This window comes from Amphiura filiformis, chromosome 16 (genome assembly GCF_039555335.1).
Source record: "Amphiura filiformis chromosome 16, Afil_fr2py, whole genome shotgun sequence".
Lineage (NCBI taxonomy): Eukaryota > Metazoa > Echinodermata > Ophiuroidea > Amphilepidida > Amphiuridae > Amphiura > Amphiura filiformis.
In genome coordinates, this window is record NC_092643.1 from 56748284 (window position 1) to 56759107 (window position 10824).

Sequence of the window (10824 nt, forward strand, 5' to 3'; positions counted from 1 at the left end):
ACCCCCGGGGATAATCCCTATTCAATTCTGTGTAAGGCAGGAAACTAATTATCCCATTATTTAGAATAGCAACTTTGCAAAAATATCAAGGTATCATTTACAAAATTATCCATATCTTGAAAAGTATTGATGTTATGTACATAATATTGGTATCTTTTTAAAGCTTATATTGTCTAGTGCTTACATTTTTGTTCCTGGATTTGTCAGAACGGGCCACATATATGAACAGTCTATGGTTTGTAGTAAATTGGGGTTATTTAGTATAAAAAAATTGTCATTGATACTTGGGAGATCTGACTGTGGAAGATACTTGACCGTGGGCTTTGTACAATTCCCTGACAAAACGTGACAATTTGTAATACCAATTTCTTTTATATTTTTCTTTTGTTTATACCAATATAGGTCTAAATGGTGCTGGGTTAAATTACGGAGACGGTGTCTGTATGTAACATCAACTGAACAAAACCAGTCTTCTACCACCACTTTGTCAGTATTCCACCGGTAGTACATGTAACATCATCATGGCAATAATCCAAATCTCACTTGTGCAATATTTTACCTTGTTGGTCTTCCTTATATGTCTTCATACTACTTCAGCAGATAAGCTTCCTAAACTGAAGTACACCAAACATCCAATGTTATACTACAGTGCTGAAGAAGTTGAAGGTTTGCAACTGAAAGCTCTCACTACGCATGCTAAAATTGCCGGTGTTCTCAAAAACGCTGTCAAGACAATGCTAGCCAAGCAAGAACAGTATCTTCCTCCCAAAGATTACAAGGTATTTGGATCAAAGTGGAATGAGGTGTACGGTAACAACCTAGGTATCGTGGCATTCTATTGTGTCTTATTTCCAGAAGATCGCAATGCTCAGAGTTTTACACTGAAATATATGGACATCATGGTAAGCTTACCCAAATGGCAGGTGATCGCCATACCAGATGATGAAGTGCCAGTAGCTCATTCCCTGACAGGATTTACAACAGCTTATGACATGCTGTATCCTGTATTGGATCCACCTAGAAGAAAACTTTATCTGCAAAGAATTGTCAATGTAACCAAAGAATTTTACGATTTTGCAAAGTACAGATCTTGGGGTAGATTCTTACTGCAAAATCATGTTGCTACAAACTACCTGGCCCTTATTCACGGTAGTCTGGTAGCATCGGCTCATTATGAACCTGCCATGACATGGCTAAAATTTGGAATGGGAATGTTTGAGAAGAGTATGAAATTATTGAATCATATTGTTGATGGGTCTTTGGATGAAGGGGTTGCTTATGGGAGCTATACATCAAGATCAGTGACACAATACATTTTCTTAGCCCTTCGCCATTTTGATGTTGACCATACAAATGGATTTTGGATAAAGCAACATTTTTGGTTTTATTACAACACCATCTTGCCTCATTTTCAAAGAACAGTCGGTATTGCAGATAGCAATAATAATTGGTTTTATGGGCCAGAGAGTCAGCTGGTATTTATCGATGCATATGTGTTAAAGAATGGTTATGGTAACTGGCTTGCCCACGAAATACGAGAGCATAGAAGCAGTGATACAAAACTGAAATTATTGCCAGCTGAAAGCCAACTGTGGTGCACACTTCATACAGAATTCATTTGGTACAATGCTCAGCTAGGCAAGACAGTACCGCCTCAAAGCGGCAAGCCAGATCTTCATGTATTCAACGATTGGGGAGTAGTCACATTCAGTCATGTATCACCAAAGATGGACACGGATACATTCCTTGCCTTCAAATCGGGGAAGCTTCACGGAAGAGGCATCTTTGATCTTGTCCAACGTAACATGTATCAATCGTGGGTCAAAGGTTGGAAAAGTTTTAACCCGGGGCATGAACATCCAGATCAAAACACATTTATTTTTGCCCCCGCTGGGAAGCTATTCATTACGGATGGTTTGTATGCTTCCAAGTATTCGTATCTCAACAATGGGTGGTCATTTGCACCTTCACCAACCAGTGAGTGTTTTCAGCCTTGGGAAGGACAATTAGGAGAGTGTAGCAAGTGGTTAGGATGGCGCAAACCAAGCGCTAGCAAGTATGGTGCAGAATTGATCACAGCAAGCATGAATAATGACTTGATATTCACGAGTGGGGAAGCTGTCCAAGCATATGATTCATCTATGAAATTGGAATCTGTGTACAGGAGCTTACTTCTTGTCAATCATCAGATTTTGGTTGTTCTGGATCATATAAAAACCAAAACTGTTTCACCAGTATCTCAGTTTAGTACCTTCTTCCACAATCTTGCCTCATCTTTTGAGCAAGATACATTCAAGGACCACCTCTCTGGGGTTAAAATTTCAACGGATGATGGTGATATGCGGATGTTCTGGGTGAGCGACACAGGGGAAAGTCCAAAAGCAACGCTAGCTATGAAACCAAAAGATCACACATCTCAGTTTCAACCTGTGGAAACAAATTATGTTAATATCACAATGAAATTATCTCGTAGAAGTGTTACAGTTGCTTATGTCCTCGTCGGATACAGAGCTACACTTACCGACTTTGAATTTGTTGACAGCTCAAATGCTGGTGCCAAACTACTTGTTAAGACCTCTTCACAGACATATGATATTTCCATAGCAACTGACCATAGCAACCCCATTTCACGTCATCAGTTCTTAGGGTATCCAGGGTTTGCATCGGTGAAGTTAAAGAATGGGAAATTGATCAACTTTGGTGCGAATGAAAGTGCAACTCCCACTGAACAACCAGGAAATGACGACAGTGCAAAGTGGTTTAACACAGTCAATCTCTCCCTTGGGTTCACAATGTCAGCTTGTGTGGCGCTATACCTCCTGAAAGGACGATTGCGATTGAAACTACATCGAAGGTCAAAGGTCACTTTAACAATTGTCATGCTAATTTGGTTGCTTGTGGTTGGACAGTTAGCCATTAAATGTAGTCAGTCTTCATGTTTTATGTTGAATACCTCTCCAAAGCGAACTATCATCGGTCTTATGGCTCGGCAGAAATACTGCCCTCTATTGTAATCACAGCACTTCCGGGGTCAGGAGCGGAGCTGATTGGATGGTTGTTCTACAACAATCCAGATGTCGCTTATGTGCAGCTTCCGTCGTCTGTCGTGAAAATGCCAAGAGCGCCCAAATTTAGACTGAATACATTCGCTGATGCTTGCTTGTGGACTTATGAAGACTTAGCCAAACATCCACAAATGAGAACTTGGATCCAATTGCTGCGTCAAAATTTACCCACTTTTGTGTCAGATGCAATATTAGATGAACCAGATGAAGGTGTACTGAAACAGTCGGATGTGATTTATAAAGAGTATACCACGCAGGATTTACATGAGCACATCGTAAAGTATCCCAATGCACAAACAGTTTTGCACTTCACTAGTGGTAGTTGGGGTCTTAAATTACCATGGTTACACGGTATCCTTGGAAACAACTTGCGTGCAATTCATGTTGTCCGTGATCCACGATCATGGATAGCAACTTTTCTGCGTGACAACATGGATTTGTATAAAAAACTGAACGTACAAGAGGAGGTGGATAGAATGTTTGAGCAAGCAGACGACGACTGTATACCCAACGGGCGTTACGCGGAAGAATACGACAAACTCCGGGAGCGTCTTCATGAACTCAAGAGTGCCCCACCGCATCTTCTGTTAGCTTGGTTGTGGTCATCGAACACTCAGGCTGTATTGAGAACAGTAACATCGTTACCAGAGAGCAATTCCAGATTGGTCAGATTTGAAGATTTAGTCAGTAATGGAGAGAACACAGCCAACTTGGTGTACAAATTTATAGGTAAGTAATTGGAACAAGAGAAGACATCTTAAAGATCCCATAATGCATTTCTCTCATTTCATTTTCTGTGCTGATTTGATAGCTACATTTAGTGCAACATGGGTCGATAGTGACGAAATGTACCCCAATGAACAGAGCACATCCAGATCTTGTAAAATGTGTTCATTTCTTGACTATCGACCCATGTTTAGCCAGTCTATTCTCAAAATGGAAACAAAGGGCACCTGTAAAGTAATAGGAGTGTCATTTGACGAATGGGTAACAGACAATTTGACCAAAAGTAAGTCAAAAACGTACATTTTTCCAGTAGCTGATCATAGTTTGTTTACTTCACCTGGAATTATCTGGAGAGGGGGTTGGAGCTGAAGGGTATTCAAGTCCCCACACCCAAATTATTGGAGACTGAGCCACTGCTAGCACCCTGGTTTGGGAGCATATGCCATAAACAGATTTGATCTTCAAATAACAATACAAAATGATCTTGTTTTGAATTCACATTTTTACAGGGAGCCAATAATTAAGTTGGTAGGTTAAAAGATTGGGCTATTCACTTCTTCCATACTCATCAAGTTTGAAGGTAGAGCCTCGATCTGGCACAATTCTTTCTTTCATGTCTGTTACCAGTTTGAGGCTCTACCCAATATGGCGGAACCATGGAAGGGGTGAATTCCTGTTGAAATCCTTACACCCCTGTGGAAGACATGACCTTAATCTTCCACACAGGGAGTGAATTTCAAATGGGGTTACCTGAATGGGTGACTCCATTTGAAATCCACTTCCCCTTTGTGGGAGGTTAAGGTACTTTCTTCCACAGGGGTGTATGGATTTCAACTGGAATAGCACATTATGTTCATTTCACTTATTCCAACAAACTGACCAGTGTTTCTATAAAATGTCTGTAAAATTTATTTAAAAAAAACTAATCTCATTCCAGGACGTTGCTTCACTTTTCAATTGTGTTCATAATTTTTATTTTCTTTCACGTGCCACACCTTCTCTCAGGCTTTCCACTCCCACCTACGATGACGCATCAGCTTCTTCAAGCGACAAACAGCGATATTTACAAGATAGAGTATGAGGGCGTCATATCTCAAACCACCGTAACAAGATGGCAGCAGGATTTGGCTGAACACCAGATAGGAGACATCGAGGAGGTGTGCGGTCAACTGATGGAAAAACTTGGCTACACGCAGATGGGACCATGGAGATTCAAGTCTGAAGCAGATGATGCAATGTCTAAAGAAACCCAATAGGGTAGGGTAGTTGTGTATGTCATCCATCCAAAGAAATCAGCTGGGGAGAACTTGGATTCTGCCATGTTTGGGTGTCATGCATGGATGGGAAAATGTGTACCTCTGTATTATTTTGCCATGGGCTTGCAAAGCATTTTAAGTGCATGTTTACCAGGTATATGCTACATGCACATGCACAACTTGTGCTACATTCATGCTTGCTTTTTTTAAACACAATCATCATTCAATTTCAGGCTTTTGCTAATAAATATGCTTGGGGTGTATTTGGTTCCCACTACGACAATCCAGAATATAGCAGATTTCTCTGCATCACTATGCACGGGGGTCTGAGTTCTCCTTGTCTAGTATCTTTGGACCCATCAGATCTACCATACAGACTGTCCCAAAATGACCAGTACCTGTTTGTATGATAGTTTGTAATTTCAAACATTTTACTTGAGCATTAACATGACTAACATAACAGTATACAACATGTATTTCAACATCCAGGTATATGGTTGATGCTGAAGATTGAAAAACTTATGATGTTAATCAAAATCCATTGGGCTATTCCATTTAAAATCCACACTACCCCTGTGGAAGATTTTGGAAATATCTTCCACAGGGGGAGTGTGAATTTCAAATGGAATGAACACATTATGGAATTGCATACACCCTCTGTGAAAGATTCAACCTGAATCTTCCACTGAGGGAGGGTGAGTTTCAAATGGAGCTGCAATGCGATAATTCCATCTGAAATTCATACTCCCCCTGTGGAAGATATTTACACAGCGTTGCAACGCATCAGAAGTTGCAACATCCATTGTAAGTTAAGACACATGTAAGTTTACAAGTTTACAATTTCACAGAGTTGATTGATATGCATTGTAAGTTATAGGGATCTGTAATAGTAATGCAGTGGGCTATTCACAAGCAGCTACAGGGCGACAGGTAACCTCAGTATTTTCTTGTCAACCTAACCCTAACCCTAACCCCCCAATTAGATAAGATGTTGATTGACAGGATAGCGGGCAAACTGATTACTGCTTGCTGTGTGACAACAATAGGTTACCTGTCGCCCTGTACAGCCACAATACATAAGCATGAAACCAACCTGGTAGTAGTCTTCATAACATTGCGTCGGCAGAGTGCCACACTATCGTAAGGGCAGTAGAATGTAATAGCTGCCATTTGCAACATTTCAATAAATGTACTTACTTTTAACCAATAACACAAGAAAAACACACAACTACATGTACTACATGTAAAGGTGATATCTTGGGTTAGCTTAGTGGGCATCAGGCAAGTAATACAGAACATCAACACTTTACAATGAGGGGTTTGTGCTGCAAACAATAGGTGTTTTACAAAAGGCAGCTATTACATTCTATTGCACTTACGATAGTGTAGCACTCTGCCGACAAATTTGCAATATATAGATTTACAGTGCGTGCAGAGTTGAGTATAGATATATCAAATGCTGGCCACATTTTTTCAAATGGGTGAAATAAAGGCTCTGTAGGTGACTGTGCTGGTATTCTACCGATGAGTAACTTCTGTAGACTTACATTGTCATCGTTAAATAGCAGTAATGATGGCTCTGTCGATAAGGCACTAGACTCTGACGCACAAGGGTACAAGTTTGAGCCTCAGTACAGTAGTCTCATTAGTTTGCTCTTGGGAAAACTCAAGTTAACTTGGAATTCTTCTGAACAAAGAACATACTGAGCACTAATTATCCCGCTGTAACCTGTACGAATGCAGGGAGCTGATCCTGGCTGGTTTGTGTTACACTCCACATGTTAAGAGTGATTTTTTACCTCTTCTATGATTTGCATGTTCTATATTTTCTATTGGTCATTGGTTCAAATAGCTCTTCAAAACCTTTGCTAAGGAACTAAAGCAGAATTTTTTACAACTCACTTCGTCAGTGGGCTATTCCCTTTGAAATCCATACACCCCGTACGGAACACATGACCTTAATCTCCCACACAGATGTTATTTCAAATGGGGTTACTTTAGAGTCCGAAGTTTACCGTTTTCTAAAATCCATTTTCCGTGTTGTAATCTGTGTTGTAAAATTTGTAAATCCGTGTCATTAATAAAGCTTAAAATGTATAAACAATGAAGTGTTCAATATCGCGATCAATATGCTCTGATTGGAATATTCTCACGATAATAGGCCGACTATTACGATGTTTGGAGGGATATAGGGGGTTCATGCCTTGGTAATATACCTTTATTTCGGTATATTAAACAGTATTTTTATCATAAAAATTGACATGCACAACTCATGATTGTTTTTAACATTTATTTCTCTTATCTTTTAACAATTTTTGTCACATCATACACAAATGTCATTTTGCGTGTTGTACCTCCGATTCCGTGAGTTTCTTCCATTTTTCGTAAAACGGAAAACTTAGGACTCTAGGTTACCTGAATCGGTGACTCCATTTGAAATCTGCACCCCTGTGTAAGTTCATTTGATTTCAACTGGAATACCCTTTTCAAAAGAGAATACTGATAAATTTGACAGTGCCCTAAATGGATTTAATTATTGTGAATTTATGGGCAAGTAAGATTTGATATTTTCTCCTCCTGCCAGTAATAAAAGAAGTAAGGTATCAGGGAACAGTGCATTACTATACATGAAGAAAGTTCATGCAAAATAAGTTATTTTATCAAATATATAACCAGAATAAGCATTGAATTCTTGTATTTTTAAATTAGAATATACATAGATATATGTGACCGTCCACGGCGAATGAGCCGTAAATTCCTCCCCCGGTCAATTTTGTTTTATTTCGTGTTTAAAAAATAAACATCATAAACTTTAAAATGGTATATCATTTGACTTCAAACGATATCCAGAAGCGGGGTTATGGTTTGTTAAACTTTGCTCCTTCAACAAAATTATAGCTTTTTACGTTTTTACATGTGTCTCTTTTTCCACATGGCTGGCAATATATATCAAACAGTCATAATTGGCGGTCATTTCAAATCATCCCCAAGTCAACGAGGTTTAAGAAAGTTCTCTCATTGTTAATTGTTGGTTATGCATACCTGTACAAAATACAATGCCTGATAACCCACCACTTGAACAGGATTTAGCAAAAGCAAACAAAGACCAGAGCTATTAAAAGTTCTATAACCGGTCATCTAAGGTAGAAGCTTATTATCCACTTCAACTATAGGATTATTGATTAGTTTTTGACTATCAAAATGAGTCGGATGTCGGGCCAGCTTAAGTTATCGATGAATACGACCTTCGTACACATTTTACACCGTAACACAGAATACAATTTAGGGAATTTACGGCTCGTTTGTGCTGCCGGGTCACATATGCTCTAATTTATATATGGAAATGCTCAAATCTTAAGATCAATTCAAAAGATTTTTCTTCCTTTATTTAAGAATGAGTTAGCAATTTTAAAGACAAGTAAGCTCAATCAATAAGGCATTCGATTATGGTGCGAGAGGTTGCCCTTGGCGGTGGTTTAGTACGATCTCATGAAAAAATTTTCAACTTGAAGTTCCCCTGGACAAGGAACTCATTGCTAATTGTCTTGTTGTAACCTGTACAAAACTCGGGGAGCTGATCCTGGTTGCGGTGTTCAATTGTGGAATGTCTAGGGTTTGCACTCTTGAAGCTGCAAAGTCCCTGAGTTGTTGTTAAATGGTTTATGGAATGATGTGGCCCACAAGGTCTTAGGTAGGATATTAAGGTTTGAGCTAGTAAATTAAAAAAACCTGTGTAATTTAAAGATTGATCTGTGTACAAAGTATAGGCCATGTGGGCAAAGCAAAAACTGGGTGTGTATTTACAAATTTATTTCTTTAAAACACTCCCTACACGGCTGGCTGCATAAGCCCCTTGGATGTGGGGCTGTAGTGGTTAGTGTCAACCTGAAAAGTGTGCTGGGGCTTGTGCATCAACATGTAGGTGTTGTGCCTGTGTGTAGCACACTATAAATCACTGCATTAACTGCACTGAGTTCTATGAAAGGTTTATGATAATTGTTATCAGCATTGAAAGAGGTGGTGCTATTGTTTTATAAAAAGGATGATTTTTTATGCAGTAAATGTGAGACTTCTAAAGGATTGTGAAGGTGAGAGGTGCCATGATATTTGTGTTCAGGAGTGACAAATATTACGTTGTAGTGGATACAAGACATTTTATAAGTTATGTTGGGTTCTGTTTTGAGTTGTGAAATCTTCTATTTGTATTCTGCTTGTTTTGTACAAAATGAAGTTATTGATCATGATAAAAATTATGATCACATGACAGTGATAAATGAAAAAGAGTTCTATGCAAGTAAAAATGTGACATGATCTGGTCCATGGGGGCCAAAGGAGGCATTTTTGAAAATTTAGTTAACACTGTAATTAATACCTTATACAAACATTAGGCTATCACAATACTGAAAACACCAAAGGTCTAGCACACTTGGTTACAAAGGTATGAAGTTCTGTGATGCTTACTTTCTTATGTATTTCATTGGGTTTTATTTAACCCCAATTTTTGCCGTATCTCAATTTCAAATTTGCCGCCTTTGGCCCCCACGGACCAGATCGTGTCACATATGTTACTATCAGTGGAAGTATTAAGATTGATAGAGGTGCTACTGTTTCTTGTTTTATGAAAAGGCTGATTTTTATATGCAGTAAATGTGGGACTTGTAAAGGATTATGAAAGCGAGAAGTGTCTTGATGTTTGTGTTCAGGAGTGACTAAATATTATGCTTTATGTGTTTACCAAAGACTTTGTTGGGTTCTGTTTGGAGTTTATGAAATCTTGGAAGATATTTTTATTGTCATTTTTGCCCATGTTTTGGGCTTTAATCCTGCTTGTTTGTTTTTTATTAAAGGGCAGGTCTATAGCAAAAACAAGTTTATCTCTATTCGAAGAGAATAATTATTACATTACAAGTTGACACGTGTTGCAATTTTTTTGTGCGTATTTCTCCTGAAAAAGGAGAAATTGTGTGGGTAAAGTTCAGCCTCGCACGTGTTCTTCCCCGCTTGAAGCGCACGTGTTCTCCCCGCTTGACTGATGACGAGGTAAATAAAGCGGATACTTTATCGTGCTCTCATCATACAATCACAATCACTTTGACAAGTTTGACATTAGCAACAATGAGCTGAACAATATGCACGCTATTGTTCTCTTTCGGGAACAAAGCCCACACAGTAATTGTTACTATGCGTTGTAATACTTCATCCAACTGAAACTATAACATTGCAATATACAGGGAAATCAGATACATTAGTTTGTGGACTAACACGGTTTATATGCTAGTCTCAGATGAAATTCTAAGCTCAAATTATGTATTTATTTTTTAGGCCTAATATTTCTCATGATATTGATATACAAATTGTAATATCACAATTGTCTAATATATAAAAAAGAAGCGGCTGATTTTATCCATATGTTTAAAAACCATGAAATTTGTAATACTTAATTTGGATTTTTTTCTGTGAACATCAACAGTATACGTTCTGTCCATTGAGAGCATTTATAGTCCCTTTTCTCACAGCGGGCACATCTCATTTCATGACGTCACCGGTTTTCTAGGCCAAATCTGTCTCGTTCGAAGGAACTCACCGCTTAAGTTGGTTTTTGCGAAATATCAATTTTATTTTCTTATTTTCTCAAAAAGGAGTCATTTTCATTGTCCTCATAATATTAGCTTGCCAATGATATGATGTTTTTGCTATAGACCTGCCCTTTAAAAAATGAAGTTATTGATCATGATCATTTATGATAACATGCCAGTAATAAATGAAAAAGAGTTAAA

The 10824-nt window shown here is 38.5% G+C and overlaps 2 protein-coding genes across 2 annotated transcripts; both read left to right on the forward strand.

The window, feature by feature from the left end:
- Positions 1 to 521: 521 nt before the first annotated feature.
- Positions 522 to 2913, forward strand: LOC140172758 (dermatan-sulfate epimerase-like protein). Its single transcript, XM_072195888.1, has 2 exons — positions 522 to 2794; positions 2910 to 2913. The coding sequence occupies exons 1-2, from the start codon at positions 522 to 524 to the stop codon at positions 2911 to 2913; spliced, it is 2277 nt and encodes a 758-aa protein (XP_072051989.1).
- On the forward strand, positions 2821 to 8049 carry LOC140136246 (dermatan-sulfate epimerase-like protein). Its single transcript, XM_072157968.1, has 3 exons — positions 2821 to 3794; positions 4797 to 7038; positions 7458 to 8049. The coding sequence occupies exons 1-2, from the start codon at positions 2936 to 2938 to the stop codon at positions 5045 to 5047; spliced, it is 1110 nt and encodes a 369-aa protein (XP_072014069.1). The 5' UTR covers positions 2821 to 2935; the 3' UTR covers positions 5048 to 7038; positions 7458 to 8049.
- Positions 8050 to 10824: the final 2775 nt, after the last annotated feature.

Excerpts from the sequence above, each read along its gene's own strand:
- LOC140172758 (XM_072195888.1), top strand. The coding sequence starts at position 522 with ATGGCAATAATCCAAATCTCACTTGTGCAATATTTTACCTTGTTGGTC.
- LOC140136246 (XM_072157968.1), top strand. The coding sequence starts at position 2,936 with ATGTTTTATGTTGAATACCTCTCCAAAGCGAACTATCATCGGTCTTAT. Across the intron at positions 3,795-4,796 it reads CTTGGTGTACAAATTTATAG|GCTTTCCACTCCCACCTACG; the intron begins GTAAGTAATTGG and ends ACCTTCTCTCAG.